Source organism: Nothoprocta perdicaria, unplaced genomic scaffold (assembly GCF_003342845.1).
Source record: "Nothoprocta perdicaria isolate Ctin4 unplaced genomic scaffold, notPer1 scaffold_542, whole genome shotgun sequence".
In the NCBI taxonomy this organism is placed as follows: Eukaryota; Metazoa; Chordata; class Aves; order Tinamiformes; family Tinamidae; genus Nothoprocta; species Nothoprocta perdicaria.
Genome location: NW_020455802.1, coordinates 15,508 through 35,270, shown reverse-complemented (window position 1 = coordinate 35,270; position 19,763 = coordinate 15,508). Strand labels below are relative to the sequence as shown.

General features: G+C 44.9%; 2 protein-coding genes across 2 annotated transcripts in view; one reads left to right on the top strand and one right to left on the bottom strand.

Moving 5' to 3' along the window:
• Positions 1 to 7,340, top strand: part of DCDC2 (doublecortin domain containing 2) — a 56,539-nt gene extending 49,199 nt beyond the window's left edge. Inside the window, exons 9-10 of the mRNA XM_026048481.1 lie at positions 5,624 to 5,974; positions 7,233 to 7,340. Coding sequence (XP_025904266.1) covers positions 5,624 to 5,974; positions 7,233 to 7,340 — 459 coding nt within the window. The remainder of the gene's footprint in view (positions 1 to 5,623; positions 5,975 to 7,232) is intronic.
• A 6,465-nt stretch (positions 7,341 to 13,805) lies between these two features.
• On the bottom strand, positions 13,806 to 19,386 carry NRSN1 (neurensin 1). Its single transcript, XM_026048482.1, has 3 exons — positions 19,368 to 19,386; positions 16,084 to 16,281; positions 13,806 to 15,114 (listed from the first exon to the last, which is right to left on the bottom strand). The coding sequence occupies exons 2-3, from the start codon at positions 16,270 to 16,272 to the stop codon at positions 14,716 to 14,718; spliced, it is 588 nt and encodes a 195-aa protein (XP_025904267.1). The 5' UTR covers positions 16,273 to 16,281; positions 19,368 to 19,386; the 3' UTR covers positions 13,806 to 14,715.
• Between the last annotated feature and the right edge of the window lie 377 nt (positions 19,387 to 19,763).

The following is a 19,763-nucleotide window of genomic DNA, read 5'->3' as shown; positions in this document are numbered from 1 at the left end:
GTTTTCTGGGCTGCGATGTGAATGTGAAACTGTAGAGCTCCCTTCGGTGCCCTCCGTGTAGCTGGAGTGTATCAGCAGCTGCAAAAAATTTTCACCTTTCACTTACGGTTTTGTTGATGAAGTATACATTTGGCTTTAAAGACCCAAGCTTCACCTCAGAGAACTGAACAAAATGTTTATCTGCCCTATTGCTGAAGGCAAACTCTTTAAGTTTGCATTGATTCAGCTTTAAAATAGCCTGGCTGCTCCAAGAGACATTCCTTGATTGTATTATAAAGGCCAGAACTCTTCTGAAGCAAACATTTTGCATTACATCAGTAAGACTTTCAGAATGGCATTTGGAAAGAGTATATGCTGGAAGAAGAAACCTTTTATGTATTTCTGTGACATTAGCATGGCATCGTTTGGAATGCTTTGTAGCTTTCACATGTGCCAGTATCTACGACGGTGCTCAACGGATCATCTGCATTGTAAGGTGTTGAGTGTGAAGTGAAGGGTCAGTTTTCTTGTACGTACAGAATTACTGTCATTGGAAACCTAGACCCTTTTTTTTTTTGGTCAGTAAAATTGGTGAAGAAAAATGTTACTACACTTGGGTATAGTTAAGAAAATTAAGAGCCTGATCAAACATTTCCATCTCTGTCACGGCCTTCTTGTGATTAGGGAAGTCTGTGCATATCTATTTACCACACGTTGTAACTGAAGAATGGACTTGGCAAGCCCGTTTGTCTCCACAATTTCTACAGCCCTGCCACTTCCCTTCATTTTGGGTACTTCAATCTTATGGAAAATCAAACTCAGGGACTTAGGCACCACAGTTGTAAAAATGCATCAAACTCATCAATAAGTTGTTTTGTTGTGGGGATGAATACTTTTTATACCTTCAGAAACAGCTCCACGTTTACTGTGTGAGAAATGCAAGCCTCAAGAACGCTTAACTATTCATTTCCTTGTTTTTAAGTACTTGGCTTTTGTAAATGATGTGCAAGATAAGTGTGCTGCTGTCACTTAGCAACCCTATCTGGTTCGGGAACAAAATGTTTCGCTATTGGAATCTGAGCAGTGCAGCTGCAAAGCTCTCTCGACTAGGTGCTAGCAGGGGCAGTTGATTTTTAAGATGATTGCTGCATTCAGAGTTCAGCATTCCTGCTGCTGTATCTGTTGGATGTGTTTGGGCCAACGTGGGTGACCATTAAAATTTTGTTGCCTGCCTCGTTGCTTGTCTGTGACCACTATCTAAGCAGACGTTTCCAAACGGTCTCAGTAAAGTACAATTATGTTTTACATTAATGGTATAAAATAATTTGTCTTAAATGATTGGTGATGTTGCATTTCTCAGTATTCTAGAATCAGTCATGCACAAACCAACTGAGAGGTTACATTAGCATCCCTGGAGGAGGAGAAGCCGAATGCTTCAGTGCCTAAAGATTTCCTGACTTACAGCTTTTGAATGATGATGGCATTTGTTAATGTAGCTCTTAATGAACGGTAGCGTGATGAGTGTAATTAGAACACATCTTTCTTTTTTGAACACTCTGTTTTTGCTGAGATTAAAAATGCCATCAAGCAACCTACCTCTTGAATGCAAAATGAATTTCGTGCTCTTCTCTATCAGCCTAGTAAGTATGAGGACTCTAGAGAGCAAGTTGGGGCCATGTTTTCAGCCTTGTTAGAATGACAGTGACTTCAGTTATTCTATGTGCCTTTAGTTGACTGTAGCCTTGGCTATAGTCTGGTTTTGGTGGTGTGTCTTCTTATAGATAGTCCATGACAAGCAAAGATTCATGCTCACAATCGTGAAGGTGCAATTTGAAAGCTAGTTATTTTAGCTACAGTAATTTCAACTGGGGAGCCGCACAAGCAGTGTCTGCACTGAAAAGATCAAGTGAGCTAAGCAAGTTACAAGGTTACTTTATATTTTCTGCAATCATACAAAAAGAAAAGTAAAAACCTTCTTGTGAGCTCTTCTGGCTGTAGGATGAATGAAAACAATCTGTCACAGTCCCTGGGAAAGGATGCAGCACTCTCCTGCCCTAGAAACATTTACTCTTTATGAAAATGACCTCAAGGAATAAGAATGTGATCACCTCACGCTTCTCCAGTCTTAGGTTTATTGCTGTCAAGTTCACGTTGTTTCGCTGTCTTTCATGATGAGGACATAGGACTGGAAGAAGACAGGCATGCTTGCCTTCATGTTTATTACAGGATACATGTGTAGTTACCATTGCTTACAGCTGATGGGTTGCTGTCACCCAAACAGAGAATTTTTGAAGTACCACTTGTGTTCAGTTAAGACCCTGAAATCTCTCCTGTTGACTGTTGGACGTTAATATTTGCAAAACATCAGTGGAGATGGTAGTCATGTCTGTTTAGCTGTATTGTAAAGTTGTATTACAAGGTTATACTACCAAATAGACTGTGGTCACTCATGTCCAGAGCTAAAACTGGTTCTCTGAAAGTGAATTACCTTGTGGTTTCATGGGAAGCCCTACTGTAATTTACTTGTACTGCCTCATGTAAAGCTACACAGTGGTTCAAAGCCTAACTCAGACTTACATGCAAAAGGGAACAGCAAAATCCCACATCTGTTTCAGCTCTCCATCTCATGCATTCTCTATCTACAGATGCTCTTCATGGAAATATTCTGGTTATTTAAACGATGACTGATAAAAAGCTAAAGACTGAGATGTGAAATGTCACTGCTCATCCCTGGGTAAACAAGATCATTGCTGACTTCTAAAAAAGGAGCCTGATAATTTCTACGAGGACATTAAGTTCTGACTCAACATACTTTGCTTCCAGTAGATACATCCTGATTTATCTGGACTGAAAGAACACAGTTTGCACTAACTTCCTGTGTACACAATAGACATTTTGTAGGTGGAGATAGGACTGGAGTGTATTGAAATCAATGAAAAGGTTGCCATTTACTGCAGGGGACTTTGAATTAGGCCCTAACCTATAAGCACTTATTTGTTGGCTTTAGCTCGATCCTTCAGGTTCATTGAAATCGCTGGAAATGCTCAGGGAAGTAAAGCTAAGCATGTACAGTATTCACAGGCTTTAGACCCGACAAATCTCTCTCTGTCTTCCCTGCATATTTATGTGCACATTACCATTCTCTCTCTTCCTAAATACAAAAAAAAAAACAAAAACAAAAACAAAACAAAAAAAACCTAACTCTTACTAGGCATTTCCCCTTTTCACTGAAGAATATGCATTTAATATGGAGCATACTGATTTCTTTGACTCTATAGCATAGCAAAATAGATCGGTAAAATTTCAACAGAAAATATCATGCTTTTCATGTAAAGGGCCTCATGTGATTTGATGGGTGATTCTGGCCTTCACTCTCCATCCTGCAGTCCTGCCTTAGGTCTGCTGTGTGTTCTGAAGCGCTTCTCCTGTGCTGGTGAACTTCCCCCATGAACTTCCCCTAAGTTCCTGGGTAAAGTACAATATGTTGTGTTTAACTTTTATGTTGTTCACAGTTTCGACTCTTAAATAATTTGTATCTGTTTCTATTTTAGACAGACAAGGTCTAAACGAATCTAGCTAACCTAACAGTTAGGAAGTTACTGCCACTGGGCTTCTACGCCAAAGGTTTCTGCCAAGGCAGCAAAGGCAGGAAAAGCAGATGCGCTGGGATATATAGGATGTATATGTGTGTGTAACGATGGGGTGGCATGGAGCCTGCACACCCCTCTCTGTGGTGTAAAATGAGCCATGATGCCAAGGCAGTCAAGGTCATGGCACATATTCTGTAACACCTATGTACTCTTATACCTGCTAGCAAGTAGGTGCTGTTAACACAAGCTACAAATGGCAGTGATCTTAGAACACTACTACTGTTGATTAAGATAGCTCACATTTACTGACATCTTTCCTTATTTTTTCTTCATTTGATGTTTGTTCTGTCGTAAAAAAGCTAAAGACAAACTAAAAGACTGCTTTTGATGAGAATTGTTTGGTGTATTAAATCCATCCAGTGCTCCCCTGTTCTTGTCAGGATCCAAATTTGCAAACTTTCTTAGTTAAATGAAAGCAAATTAGTAGGTCACATGTGGCAGATTAGCAGGTAATTCGAGAGGTTTCACGGTTCTGCAGATGTTTGCTCTCTTTATATGCTGACAGCTACGAGAATTGGCTCAAGTTTGCTTTTACGTGCTGACTTCTTTAAAGGTGTGTGTAAAGGTTTGATTTTAATTTTTATTTCAGTGGTAATCGGACCCGTTTGATGCCACCAGGTGGAAGTGAGGCAGGGAGGTTTGAGTAAGAAATACATTGAGACCATTATACTTCAGAAAACATTTTTTTGAGCTAGTATTTAGCCAGTCAGGTAACTATGTAGCATTTCTAATTGGGAATCTGTGGCTCGTTAAGATGCAGTAACTTGTCCTGTTTGACACCGTGTCAAAAGGTTCTTGTGCCCTGGCATAATAAAGTTGTCCTGTGTTGCTGCTTAACTGTCAGTGTGACAACGAGGTATTTCATCAGGCGGCTTCAGTCAATTGGTGGTGGTGTTAAACTGGCCTTTACTCATCTGTTGAAGGTGATGAGGGAAATCCTTGGAAATGCCAGTGCTACAGAGGATATGGGACTTCATAATTCAGATTTTATTGCTGTGCAGCAGATAACTGCCTACTTAAGAACCACTAATGATAATAAAATTCTAATCATCTTTGACTAAGAGAAAACCTGTCTTTTAGCTTGTTTGCTCTAGGTTTAGATTCTGGCAAGGCTGTGTGGGAGGCAGGCATCCTTTCACTCCTGTGGGATTTTTACTCTTTATTTGCATTCAAGCTTATGCACCAGTGCATAAGTCATCTTGGCAGTGGGGGCACTGGTTCACGAACAGTCAGGTAAATCTTGAAAGCTGAAACTGGAAGACAAATGACAAAAACTAGGTAGCACGTGCATCAGTCTTGCAGGCTGTCATCAAATGATGCTGCCAGTGGCTTTATCTACAGTGAGTTTCTGTGTACCCATCTTCACAGTATGGGACAAAATACTTCTCTGACTCCACACAGAAAAATTCAACTTTAAATGTAGAGAAAGTCGTACAAATCATAACTATGCAACCCTACATAGAGATCTCTGGGAAGATGAATGTTGTTATGGATGTGACCAGTGCATCTGCACCATCTCTCCTGCTCCTTTTCTGTGGGTGTGAAGAAGACAGGCTGCATGACAGGACTGGCTGCTGTGCCGTGCCGTGGTCCAAATGGGAATCACCTCTGGGGCTCGTGATCTGCAGTATTTTATTGTGACAGAAAAGTATTTGCTAAGTGCCACAATGGTCAAGAACCAGAAATGGCAGGAACCAAAGAGCTATTGTTGGGGGAGGTCAATCTGCTTGGGTCTGGTTGTGCATGTATGGTCAAACTGGTTAATCCTGTGAAATATATTTGATCTCACTAACTGTTTTTGTGTAGAGTACGAGTGCAATACAGGATGTTAGTGCAAGGGCAACATTTTCTGTCTGTGTAGATAAATCTCCCATTAGCAGGCTTGCTCCCCAGTAATGGTGCAGTTCCGATTCTGATGAATGTCACATCTCAGCATTGCTTGAAGCATTTATCTTAAAATTGTCTCATAACGCTGCTGCTTTTCCTTTCATCAGAGACCAGCAGAAACTGTAGATGAGGAAGAAAATGCAGAAGAGGAGAATGACAAGGATGGGGAGACCTATACAGGAGGAGAAGAATATCCAGAAGTGAATGGAAAGGAAGGTGAGGAAGTTGCTGAAGAAAGAAAAGAAGAGGAAGAAAGTGAGAAAAAGTTAGATGGGAATTATGATGATAAACCAGAAGAAAGAGAGAATTTCAACCAAGCAGAGGAAGAGGAGGTCACCCTTTCAAATGGCAAGGCAACTGAAGAAAATGGTGAGGAAATGGAGCAGCTCAACAACCAAAGTGACCTTCAGCTTGAAGAAGAAATAAAAGAACAAGAGGATTCTGACAATCAGAATCAGGTAAATGTTTACGCTTTCAAATCTGTAAATTACTGGTTTTAAGTTACTTGTCTTACCATTAGGCTTCTCTGTTTAACTCACTTCTGATAAGGCCCTCAGATTATCTACTAGAACTTAAGTTTTTTGGGGAAAGCTGTTTTCTTTTAGTATAATTCTCTTACATCAGTAATTACAATATATGACCTCTGATTGAGAAAGTATGTTTTTTTTGCACTGATAAATCTTGGTGAGTTTGCTGGATTTTTTTGCTGGAAAAAAAATCTAGTGATTTCTAGAAAAGCACCAGAATTTCTAGAAAAGCACCAGAAATATATATTCTATATATATATATCTCCTTATATATTTCCAAACTACATTTATTATTTTTGTGAGTGAGCTTTCACAGAAGTTCAGATTAACATAGGATTTTCACTATTGCTTTGTGCAGTTCTCATCTCCGTTCCTAAAATGTTAGAAAAGGGATTAGATAGACTGAGCCTTAAAAACAGGGCACTTGGTTTGGATTAGAAGCAAAGGGCCTGTAGTTTAGGGTAGCTGACAAAAGGCTGCTGGTTTACACGGAGGCAGGCAGCCCAGAGGAATCAAATGAGCTATATTCAATGTCAAGTGAGCTGACCACTGAGCAGAATTTGGGAAATGCAAGTGCTCAATTTGCCAAATGCCACGGTCACTTCCCATCTGGCTTCCTGAGTACCAAAAGCAGAACGACCTGCTATGGAACCCTGCCTGCGGACAGCTGGAAAAGAAAGTGTGTTCCTGTGCCTCTTGTGCCCTGCAGAATATCTCTGTGCCTCCTTACAACTGAGATTTTTTCTTTTTTTTTCTTCTATTTCTATGACGCACAAGGACACTTTCCAATTAAGTTAACAGAGGGCTGAGTAACATGACATTTTCTTGGGGCCTGAATTTATTCTGTGCTTGATATGTTGATGAAAATTCATTTTAGAGATGCTGAAGTCGTTATGGAAGTGGAGAAAACAAGTGAATGTTCACTTTAAATGGATATGTGGGCAACCTGATGTCTGATGAAGGAGGGAGAAAAGAACTTATTTAAGTACTTTCCCCTTTGGAAATCATATAAGTGTAAACTAAACAAGAGTGCTAACAAGATCGCTTTTGGAAAATATTTTTTTCACTTTAACAGTTCCTCATGGAAATCTAAAGTGATGTGCTAACACTGTATTGAAATGAAATGAAGTGAAATCTTTGTGATTCGATGAACTTAGTATCATGTGGCTTTGATTCTTTTTTTCTCTAGGTTGACTCCCCTCGTGGAAGAGCATCCACAAATCCAAGGGTGACAATCACCAGCCCACAAGAAAGTGAAAAAAATGACCAGAGCAGTGACTATGCTGCAGTTGCATAGATACAAAAAAAAAAAAAAAATGTAATGAGGAGAAAATGAAGGATTACAATATTTTAAATATAGAGGGTGTTATTGTTTCTGATTGATAATTTATAATGGGAAGAAAGTTGAGTACCACATGTAGAGTCTTGAGATAATGCAATATGGAATGACATAGATAATAAACATTAATACTTATGAAGAGAAGATTGAATTATTGTTTCAAGGTGTGACTTTCTGATGGAATTTGAGCGGGAAAAATGTAAGACTTTTCTATAGTAATATCATAAATTAAAGAACTATTCTGTTTTATAAAGTGGTCAACAGTGCTAGAATCAGCCATATGTATGACATTGTTCTAGAACGTGTAAGAGAAAAAAAAAAGGAAAAAAAGACAGGTGAGTTGGATGGCAGAACTTCTGTATAGATTAGTTTAGAAAAGAGATATGATTGTGACTTTTAATGGGAATGTGTAGTATTCTTTTAGATTCCATGCAATACATGTGTTTTCCAAGCTTAAAATTAGGATATAAGGGATAGGCTCTTCAGTCAGTGGAGTTCCGCGCACTAAAAATGGTGTGCTACCATGAGGAGTCAGTCCTGATGGTCCTGAGTAGCAGCTTTCCAACATGTTCTTTAGGATCATTCACATCATTTACATTCAGAAATATCCTTTATTTAGTGCTGTGAATGCACATAGGCAGCCTACACCACCACAGCTTGTCCTCACTTCAGCAGTAAGCTTCGGTGATTCTCCTGTTCTGCATCACTAGCGTTTGGGCTGTGGAGTAGGACAGCCTATTAAATTCCGAGGGTTGTGTCCTCTTTTAGAAGTGGGTGTGTATCTGATCGAAGTGCTGACAATTGAACAAATTTAACGTAGTGAAAGAATAAAGGAAGGCAATCTAGCAGATGAGTTTAAAAAAGATGAGTTTGGACTGATTTGTGAATCAGTCCATGAGAAATTTCATTTATTAATGAATAAAATTATGAATGAGCTCAAACCCAGCCTGAAACTATCTTGAAATCATTGCTGTCAGTGGAACATGTTGGGATAAGCCTAGCAGTTTTGTGTAAAACTTGGTGGCAAGTTTTGTGCTTATGAATCGTCTCTATAGCCTTGGTGCTTGAAAGTGTATCATCGTCTTCCAGAGCAGGCTGGTTTCTGACCGTCTGTGGCTTTGTTTGCAACAGTGAATAAGTCACTGACCCACAGTATTAGTTCTCCTGACACCGATGCCCTCGCTCTTACTGCTTCTCTGCTAGTCATTTCAATAATTTGTAGTTCATAGAAATACAACTGTGAGCATAATTTCATTAATAATACAAAAGGAATAGTGGGTTTCTTTAGTGCTAATGCTGATAAATGCTTGCTGTGAGAAATTGTCGTTTTTGTTGATTTCATGCCAGTAAGGAAAATATGACATTTATGAAGTAACTGAACTCAAAGCACTGCTTGAAGAATGTCTAGAACTATTTGTAGCGATTGAAGCTCGTACAAACATCTGCACTTTTTCTAGCAATTATTGAATATATTTTTCTAATGGAGTAGAAGTATGTAGAGATCCTTCAGCATGTTTCTGAGCATTGGCAGTGTAAGTATAAAAAATAGTACACTAAAAACGTAGGAACAAGATTAGAATTGTTTGTCTTGGTCATTGTAACCCTGTGGTAATTCTAAAATATCTGTGATTTGTGTGTCCTTTGTCTGATAAAGATAAAAGGAAATACTATGTTTGAGATTGGTTCAAAATAGGTTCAAAATGTAGCAGAGGTCTTAAATATATGTGATTCTGTGATTTGCTGGAGCAATTAAGCTTCTGCTCAAATCTCTTTGATGTCAGTGGGATTTAAGCAGACACTTAAAATTTAGCAGAGGTAAAAGAGCAGAGTGAATAAAATAGCTGTAAGTGCTAGTGACAGAAGCAACACACAGAAATCCTCTCTGTACCTTTCTAATTAATCCTGAGGTGGAATAATCTGCACAGTAGCGTTATAAAAGCAATCAAACAACGCTTAACCAGCCAGAGAAAGCAGCAGGGATTACCCGCTTGGAGCCTTCTGCATAAGGCATGGCAGGAAAATGGCAAACATTGCATCATGCCTCACTCAGACCTGGGTAGTTTGTAGACCTAATTGGAGGCGTGGGCTTGCTCTGCTGAATCGAGGCAAACCTTGCATTGGCATTGCCATGAATGGGCTCTTTGGTTGAACTCGGTGTTTTACCAGGCAGAGGACTCACTATCAGTGCAGGTTGAGACTTGGAACAGCCTTCGGCAAGTTCTTCATCCTCCAAAGTCTGAAATTAAATGAACATCCAAAACTATCCAAATTAAGATTTTTTTCAATGACCTATTGAAATTGGAAAACATACTTGCCTCGAATTTTTTGTACCTGGAAATAATATTTAGAAGAAACAGAGATCTGTACACTGACACTCTGCCCTCTTTTTCTGTTGGTAGCTTTTGTCTGCCAGTGGTTCCTATGCCATTTCTTCCCACTCCCTCAAATGCTCAGTGTCTAACACACTTAAAACATTTATAAATAAGAGTCATCTAACAGCTTAAACTAAATTCTAACGAGCTGTAATGTAATCAGCCTTTCATGGGAGCATGAAAGTCCTGATGAGTGCTATTCAGCCTTCTAAATGTTTTCCCTTCTATTGTTCATATTTTCAGGAAGATAGTCTATTTTTCTTCAGAAAGACAGCAGTCTTTAGCATGAGGGGTTGTGTCTCGGCACAGATTTGCTCCAGTTTCAGGAGAAATCCCCGTGCAAGGGCACAGTTCAAGCGTGGCCCTTGGTCTGCGTAAGAACTGGCAGAAGAGATTTCTTTTTCACTGTAGCCTCAAGGGACAATGTATCCTCATGTGAGAAGCAGCGCAGCCACCCAGGGATAAAGTACTCGTGCGTGCCTGGCCCTCTGGGGTGGGCAGGAATATTGGTATTCAAAGAGTTAAAATATCAGCTTCCAGCAAGATGTTAGCCACGCAGTCCTAGTCATGGGCTTTAGAGCTTTTCCGTGCTTTTGATATTCATTGACAGATGATGAGCAGCACTGTCTGACGGGCTGCGTTTTGGCGGCCTCCCCCCTTGTGGCTCTTCCCTGTGGCTGCTTCCATGTCACCTCTCCACACGCGCCGGTGCTGCCGGTGCCGTGGGGCAGGCAGGCGCCCCGCAGCGAGGGACCCCGATGCCTCCCCCCGACCGCTGCTCTGCAAATGGACGCAGAGCCTGAGGAAGGAAATGCCAGGGCATGAGGCTCCTGGAGGAGACGGAGAGAAAGGGCAGCAGATGCTGAAGTCATTATAAGAGCAGACGCAGGGCAATAATGACATTCCCGAAAGGCTCTTCCGAGCCGAACAGACGCATTATTTGTCGTATCAGACTGGAGGGTGCCTTTAGCTCAGCAACGCACTAAAGGAGTTAGTCTAGAAGATGTAATTCCTGGAACAGCATATCCGAGCGTAGCATTAAATTGACTGGCTTATTAGGAGTATTTAAAAATGATCTTCTGTCTTTATTTGCAAAAGCCCATAAATGGCGAATTAGGGAAAAAAGTCAGCCTGCAAAAAGCGACTGCAAGTGAATAGACAAAACAGTAAAAGCAGTTACTTGTGTTCCTCCTTTTCTGTTTGCATGTCCATTAGAAACATTTCCCCGACTTGCTGTTAATATGGGAGGGGTGAGCTGCAGGACAAGCCCTCTGTGAATTATCTGAGAGAAAAGCCGAACTTCACCCTGCTTGATGTGTATGACGTGTATCAGTGCGGGAAACACGCACCGTGTGGTCTGCCTAGTGTCCAGGAAAGAGCTGGAGAAAGTCGGCGTGTGGGTGGATTGCTTGTCCAGACACCAGAAGGCCCCTGAAGGTGCACTTGGATCCCTACATGTTTGAAACGGGAGAGAAGTGTGTGCCGTCTCCCCATGTGTCACCATGTCGCTCGGGGACAAGCAGTGTGCTGGGAATGACCTGGCGGAGCCCAGATGTGGACAAGGTGCCTGGGCTCAGGCTCTGCGGCTGCTCCAGGCTCCCACCCTGGCCACGCTCCCAGCTCCAGGAGCTGGTCAGGAGGCTGCAGCCTCCCCACGCTGCCGTTTCCATGCAGCAGTTTCCTTGTGCTCGCATGTGATGAGGAGCCCTGCGCTTGCGAAGGGCCCTGCAGCAGAAGCTGGGAATTAAATGTGCTGACGGGCAGCTTGGGAGGAGGGGATGTTCCTGCCGCTTCGCCTCAGCCTGTGAGTCACTGTGCCCTGGGACTGCAAGGAAAATAAAGGGGTCAGGACAGCTGGGGGAGAAGAGGGGAATAGATGCTAAAGAGAAACTACTGCTGGGCAAGGCGGGAAGGGAAGCGGATGGAGCCATCAGGAGAGCACGCATTAATCAAAATTAAGCCAGTGATTAGCAGTCAGGCTGAAAAAATGTGATTTCTTTCACCATGATTACTGAGAAAATAGTGCTGGCCTAGAAGGAGTTTCACTGTAATTTCAAGCCAAATGAGACCAGAACGGGGGAAAAAAACAGGGTGGACATGAAGAAGCTGAAAGATCGATGTTGAGTGGGGAGGTCCACGAGTGGCAATCAGGTCTCTGCTGTTTGAGTTGGACTTAATTGCGTTTGGGAGGCCATTGATAGCCCCTTGGGCAACACGCTGGTGCAGGTGGGTGCTGCCAGGGTAGGCCTGGGTGACCCCCACAGGCCGGGCCAGACCTAGCGAGGAAAGCGCCGCGCTGGCCTTGCTGCGAAGGTGATGAAACGTCACATGAAAACATTTTAACAGCCGTTTTTTTTCTTTTTTTTTTTTCCCCCTCTCTGAATGTTTCTACTGAGCATTTCTACAAGCCTCGCCTGGCACAGATTGCCTGTTGTGAAAGATTTCAGCCTCCACAGTTCTTGGTTTCAGAGCCGCGCTAAGCAACTGCAACGAGGGTCTAACGCGATGAAACCTGTGCAGAGCTTTAGCTGTGCCTGTGTCAGCAGCTTTTCTTCTGCTGCTAAATCCCGGGCGCGCATCCTGTCCCAGGAGGCTTCACCAACTTTCTTACCTCCGTGCACGGCTAATGCCCTCACTCACCCACGCAGCCCTCCTCATGGCGTCGAAGCGTGGCCGGCGTTATCCCGTGCCCAGTGCTCATTCCTGCTCTGTTCCTGATCCTGTCTGCCATCCTCTGGACAAAACCTGGGCAGGAGAAGGCGGGTGGCCACGCTGTGCGTGTTTTGGAGCACGCTGCAGATCTGTGGAGCTGCTTTGGATAAACAAACCCAAGCTATGCTTGCTTTCATGGCTGGGATTTTGCTCAAATCTTTCATGTAGCATTGACAAAACATAGGTGGAGAGATGGGCCTCAGTAATAGATGCAGACCCATGACCCTCATCTCCTTCAGTGAACTTCATTGCAAAATTTAATGTCACTTTTTTTTTTTTTTTCCCCCTACGTGCAATTTTTAATTAAAAACGCTGTGTTGAAGGGGTCAGGCTGGCCTGACTCTGCCGCCCACACACCGCTGGCCTGACAGCAGTGAAAGGAAGACGTAGTAAACAAAATTCAACCCAGATTGAGAAGAAAGCAATGAGGACCCGAGGTAACTCACGACCAGCAGCGAGCGGCAGCCCTCACCTGGCCTGCAGAAGCTCACTGGGAATATCCCTGCTGGCTTTCCTTGGAGCCTCATGGAGCTGCTTCCTCACCAGCCTCCTCATTTCACCCTGTTTAGTACCGGCTATCTGCTTTGCCCCCAAAGATGCAAGCTAATTTTTAAGCTTTGGGTGCAGTGTGCTTTTCTGCCTCTAATTTATCAGTGCCAAAAAATTCTCTGATGCACCAAGGCCTATTTCATTTTAGTCTATGAAATCATTTATTTGTGATAGGCTCTAAATTGTCCATCTTCTCTTGTGTTCAAATGCTGGACCCTGCAACTGCATTTGAGGTAGCCTGTTTTGCTTCTTTTCAGAGATAATACAGTTTCACCTATGATGTTGTCATCCACCATAACTCTTACAGATCCAGTGGAATTCTCTGGATTCTCAGTTCTTACAACAGAAATTTCCAAACACAAAAAATCTGGTTTATTTATGCTGTGGAAGCCTGAAGTGAGTTCTGGACCAAGAAATGTTGTATGAGCATGGAAAGGAGTGTACCTGTTATCACATACCTGTCATTAGGGTATAAGCATCTGGATTCAACCTTAAGATGATTTTTTTTCTTTCACTTGGAAATCTGGAAACATAAGCTGTCCTAAGAAACCCGTCGATTTTGACCGTTGATTTCTACTTTCAGAATGAAATGTTATAGAGAAATACATTTAAGAAGACTGAGATTTTTCACAAAATCTATGATTGGCTCAGACCTAGAATTTTATTCAATCCATTCAAAAAATAGACAGAACTATAAGGTGGCACATATTGTTGGAGAATACTAACGTCACATCTCTTTTATATGGTTTAATTTAAATCCATAGATTAAGACAGTGAAGTAATTGCCCCAGGTGACAAAAGAATTAACGTTCTTCAGTGAAAGGACAAATCTTCAGGTAAGCATTTGCACAAATGTTATCTGATTAAGCATAACTCTATTACCTATAAAAATATAAACAGCATTTAAAAATGCCTTTAAGTAAGTATGTTAGGGTCATCTAACATGAGAACAATATACTGACAGAATACGGGGCCTGGGCATGTCAAATGACACTTAATAATCCACATCCTGTCAAAACCAAAATAAGGTTTTATGAGCTTCAAACATAACATGATGAAGGAACCAGTATCAAACCTCCCATGAGTTCCTTTGATTTTGTGGGTTTTTTGCTAATGTAGCAATGATTAAAAGCAAAGTAACAGACAGTAACACCACAGGGAAGGTGCTGGGCTCAAACTAAGGGCAGCCCAAGGTGTCGCCTGTGCTACCTGCACGTTCTTCCTTCGCTGCGGGAGACAAACGAGATGGGAGGACGAGTGCAAGTTACAAGGGCAGAACCTCAGCTCCCCGGGCAGCACGGCCGGGGAGTAAGACCAAACAATACCTGAAAAGCATGAAGAAACCAAACCAAAACAAAAGGGCCAGCTCATATGAACAGGGGGATGCAGGCTGCCCCTAGGGCAGCTGTCACAACCATCTATTCTCTAGGGCCACGGTCTGATAATGCTAAATGGCTAATCACTGTTGCAAGGACTCCTTGGTTCAACATAGGTTAAAATGTTTTAACACACTGAACACACTGGTCACAGCTCTAATTTCACTTCTTCCAGTCCTAAATCTGCGTTGGGAGCAGGTTCTCAGTCAGCTGTATGCTTGTATAGCAGCGCACTTGATGTAATTACTAGCAGGTATGCCGACAACAGCTGATATTTCCCGATAAACTGATGTACAAGTGAGAAACAAACCTAAAGGAGAGGGCTCAGGTTTCAGACAAAGGCTGGACGTTTTGAACCCTGGACAGAGTGACAGGTATCTTTGATTCTCCGGGTGCTGGCGCTTTTGTGACAGGGTTGGCATGGGCTTTCAGATCAGCTATTCTCTCTTTAAATCTTTGCTGGAGGTACTTCTCTTCTTTGGAGTAACTTTTAGCAAAAGCAGACACCAGCAAGCACATGGCCACGGCGGTCCCTCCGAGACAAAACAGGACAGCCCCCGCCAGCTTGCACACGTCGAGGGACCTGTTGAACTGCATGGCGCGGTGGTCGACCACCACAAAATCATTCTCCCCCAGGGCTTCGATTTTTGGGGGCACGAGGAAACCGACGACGAGAACTGCCAAGCCTATCAGCATAAAAATCGTTCCAGAGATGAGTCCCACCTGAAAAACAGAGACCTTTAATAGGGAACATGGCCTTTGTGTTTCCAGTTAGCAAGTGGTAATGGAAGGCATTTAGGCTGGACAGTGTTTGCAGCAACAGCGCTCAGTTCTAAACGAATTTTGCTGGATTTCTTTCAGCTCATATATGGCCTTACTAGAACATGTGGATAAACTATGTTTTTGCAATTAATCCTTATATAAATTAGGGTGTACATTGGCATTTCTGGAAACAAATGGCACATTCACCTATGAAAGCTACTACACAAGGTCAGTCACAGAGAGAGGATCACAATTTAACTACAGCTCTATGTAATTAATTACTATTTTAACTAATCACCACCCTTTCAATCCCTGCTCGTGGTCTATGCTGTATCCCTCGTGTTTCTTTTCCTCCGCAAAGTGTCACTCCCTTGCCAGGATGGAGGAGGTTGCTCTAGCACGAGCTGATCACAAAGTATTTCTAGCACATTTTAACTGTAAGTTTGATTTGCAGATGATGGCCCTACCTTGAGTGGAGAGCTTGGATCAGATGACCACCGTGGTTATCTCACTAATTCTCAGATTCTGTCAAGTTTCCTAACCTTAAGGAAAAGTCTTCCTGCTTTCCTGATGGATGCCTCACTTCCTCCTAGTGTCACTGCTCTTGGCCTGCTATCGTTATTCCTAACAACGGGAAGAGATCTCTGCAGCTGGGAGCAGAGCGTGCTACAGGCAGCATTTCCCAGACGGGGCTACTTGCTTTGGATGTCTCAGTGAAAGGGCTCCTTGTGACAGGGAAACTAGAGTATCCAAAGACCCAACAATTTGATGCCCCTTGGTAAAGGAGCCCTGCTTTCAGGAGGACGGTTGTTCACTCATCTCACTGACACCTGAGCAACAGAGGGCCTTTTTGGGCCAAAATAACGAGTTCCTTGCGAAAATCTCAACATGGAGGAGCTTCTCCCTGCAATCACCAGCCATGGGCAATACCTTCCAGGACGCAGAGCTCCATCTGCTCGGCGATCGCTGGATCTGAAAGTCATCCTCGTGCTCCCAGATGGAGGCCGTGCAGTCCTCATAGAACTGATGCAGGTAGGAGCGAACTCCGTAGCGCTGTTGGCCTCCCTCAGTGCTGCCCTGTGCCTGCCTGGAGCCGCAGATGTCAGCGTAGGAGCTCATCCTTCCTACCTGCAACCAAGGGTTTCATTAAAAAAAGACAGGCCTCGTTAGTGATGCTGCAGAAGAGCCAACCTACAAGTTTTCCAAACTGCTGGGTAAGGTTTTTTAATCTCCGTTTTTGCCTGAGCCTTTGAATTATATAGGTAGGGACTAAGTATAGGTAGAAGTCTAGCCATGCTGGGGCTGTACAAACCCTGTGCTTAAACATGGTCAGGTAAAAATGAAAAAGGTGAATGCTCTATCAGCATGGTGACCTGCCCAAGTCAATGTCCAAGCTCACAATGAGATGCTTTTTAAACTAGAACTTTCCCTACTATCAAAAGTGCTGACAATGTTTCCATTCTTTCCCCATCCTCAAAGCCCTGCTAATACATAAACACACACAAAAAAAACTCTGTATTTAACAAATTAGGTCCCAGGCCTGAACAAGACTGCATAAGTTTGATGCTACTGAGTGCATTACAGTAATACTAGCCCCTACAAAAAGCCTGAGGTCAATACAGGTCAGCATTATTTAAGCTGACCGATTTCTTTTTAAGGAGTTAAAGATAGTCTCCGTGCAGTGGGGACTCTTCATGAGTACTTGCACCAGAAAGTCACAACTCAGTTTATATCAGCTTCACATAGTTCACTAGATTACCAAGCCACTCCAATTCAGTCAAGGGCAGCCAGCAAAGCATACTGCAAAGAGAAATCATGGAAAGCTTCACGATTAAAAGAAAGAATAACAAAGTGATACTCAGTAAAAACGAGAAATGGCTTGGCCTATAAAAATAGTATTCTGAAGCCTTTTCAATATCATCACAACCATTAATGTTGTGGAAGGAGGTAACTGCTGTCTGCTCCCATTCTGCAGACAGGCAAGGGAGAGAGGAATCGTGTGGGAATTTGGCAAGAATCATCATAAACGAGTGTCTGGAACCGAACCCAGATAATGTAATGTGTCCTAACTGCCTCAGCTCTCATGAACGGGCTCGCTCGGGCAAGATTTTCCTCAAGGATATCACAGATTTACCTCAAGGATATCACACCCGAAAGCGCTCTTGGTTAGCTTTAAGCAAGCACTGCATTTCCCGCATCTCACAGAGCAGCAGACACGGCAGCCAACAAAAGCTCCACAGGAGAATGTCCTCTTCACTCCCACACCAACCCCAGCTCCTTCAAGAAGTTATGTGCAATTTCCTTCCAACCTGGCTTGCTCAGCTAAGCACACTGAGCACCAGGCATGGGGCAGAAGGGCAGGGTGTAGGGGCCTCCGTGGGGTCAAGGCTACGGAGAAGGGCTGACCCACTGTGACAAGGTCTGCTGCCAGACAGCCTGGCCTCTTGAAGGTCATTTGTGCTGCCACCCAAGGTGCTGCAGTCAGTTTTCGGCCTTATTTCTTCAGGATTCTGGAAAGCAAGTGAAGCCACTGCTGAATGTGAACCAGTAAGTGTAGTATACAAAAATCATACATATAATATATTACAAAGTCACAAAAACTCAATGGGAAGTGAAAAAAGTGAACTGACTTCCAAAAATTGATATAGATATTTATGTTTATCTTGAATTAACTGTATTGTCTAAACATTGATTTACAAAGAGAGAAATAGCATGGCTTGGAGTTTCTAATGTCTTGGTGAGGAATTCATCTGTGCGAATGATAGGGCCCGGAATCACATTTCACAACCTCTTTACCAATTTAAAGCAGGAGTAGCTGCTTGTGGTCAAGAATATGAGCCAAATGCTACGAGCTTGTGAGGCTGACCATGGATCAAAACAAAAGAACCATCTATTGGTTGAGAGTTGCTGGAGCATCTAAGTAGAGTCACCTTCTAAAATGAAAAAAAAAAAAAAAAAAAAAAAATGAAGGTGATGCTACCAGCATCATTAACTCTTTTCAAGGACTCCATTATGTTCCTCCTACAGCACATGCCCCTTTTTTTTTGTGTGTGTGTGTGCATGGACTCCTGCCCTTACGCTGATGAATAATCTCCTGCTTTGCTTCCCTTGGAGACAGGGCAGGCTGCCCACCCCTGGACGGCTCATTGGAGCCGCCTGGTAGTTTAGCTGGGGCCGGTCTCTCTTCGCGGCTGCAGGGGAGGCTGCGCTGTGGTTCTGGCTACGTAGGAACGGGGCGGAGGAAATGAAACGGTCGTGAGAAAGCGGTTCTCCATACACCCGAGGGGAACGTGTGTCACGGTGTCAGCTTACACAGGATGAATTAACACGGCATCAGCCCCATCCGTGGGGTGTTGCTGCGTATTTGTTTCACCTTTATGGCTGAGCAGCTGCAAGCTCCAATGTTGGGAAACTCTGGCTGCAAGGAGAGAGTCGCTGCTCCCCAGATCTGCATGATGCATGAGCTCAGAGAGGCTCGCTGGCCACGGAGGGTGCTTCCTCTTGGGAAGTCTCCCACCGCTGGAGCCGGAGATGCCGGGAACATGCGGGACGCAGGATGGCAGCTCTGGAGCGCAGCAGGGCTCCCCTGGCAACTTCAGTTTCCATGGCGAAACCTGCCCCTGTTTACTTGGAGCTTCACTGCTCTCTGCTGATGCAGAGACGCGACCGGCCTGGCGAGCAGGCAGGGTGCGAGGCCGGCGCACGCCAAGGAAAGGAAAACCACCGGGAAAAGCGCGCCCACACGCTCCGCAAAGCGACGGGCAGAGCAGGGCAGGGCTGAGCAGGACAGAGAAGGGCAGCTCGGCGCGCCACATCCCACTGCCCTGCAACCGCTGCCCTCGGCGCCCCGCTGCCCCGTCCCCCATCACCCCGCGTCCCACTGCCCCCATCCCGCGTCCCCCATGACCCCGCGGCCCCCACGAGAGGCCCCGCGGAGCGGAGCGGCCGCTGCCTCCACAGACACGTCCCGCTGCCCGGACGGCTGCCCCGTGCCGCCACGGCCGCCATGGCCGCTCCCCAGCGCGGCGCGAGCCCCGCGGCAGCGGCACCTCGCGGGCAGGGGGGAGCCCGGGCCCGGCCCCGCCGCGGGCTGACCCGCGCCGCCCCCCTCCATCTTGTGCGGGACGGCGGGAGCCGCCGCCCGGGGGTCACGCGCGCCCGCCCGCCCGCGGCGCCCGCAGCGACCCGGCGCCGCGCTGCCCGCGCCGCGTTACCTGCGCCCCACGCCGCGGCCGGCGGGGCGAGGGCGGCGGCGGCGCTAGCTGCGGCTCCACGGGCCGGGCCCCATGGCCGCTCTGCGCCGCGCCGGCCCCAGACGCGGCGTCTTATTCAGCGCCCGGGGCGCCGCTCGCGCCGTGCCTGCGCACTGCGCCCGCCGCCGCCGCCGCGTGTCCCCGCGCCCGCCGCGTGTCCCCGCGCATAGCGGCGCCCCGGCTCCGGGGCTCCCCCACCCAGCGGCCGCCCCCGTTGCCCTCCCCAGCAGTGGGAGCCCTCCCGCATCGGTGAGTGCCCTCGATGTGCACCCGCCATCGGCGTCCCTCCCAGTGGGGGTCCTGCCCCCCATTATGTCTCCCGGCATTGGCTGCCCTCCCCCATATCAGGAGCTCCCC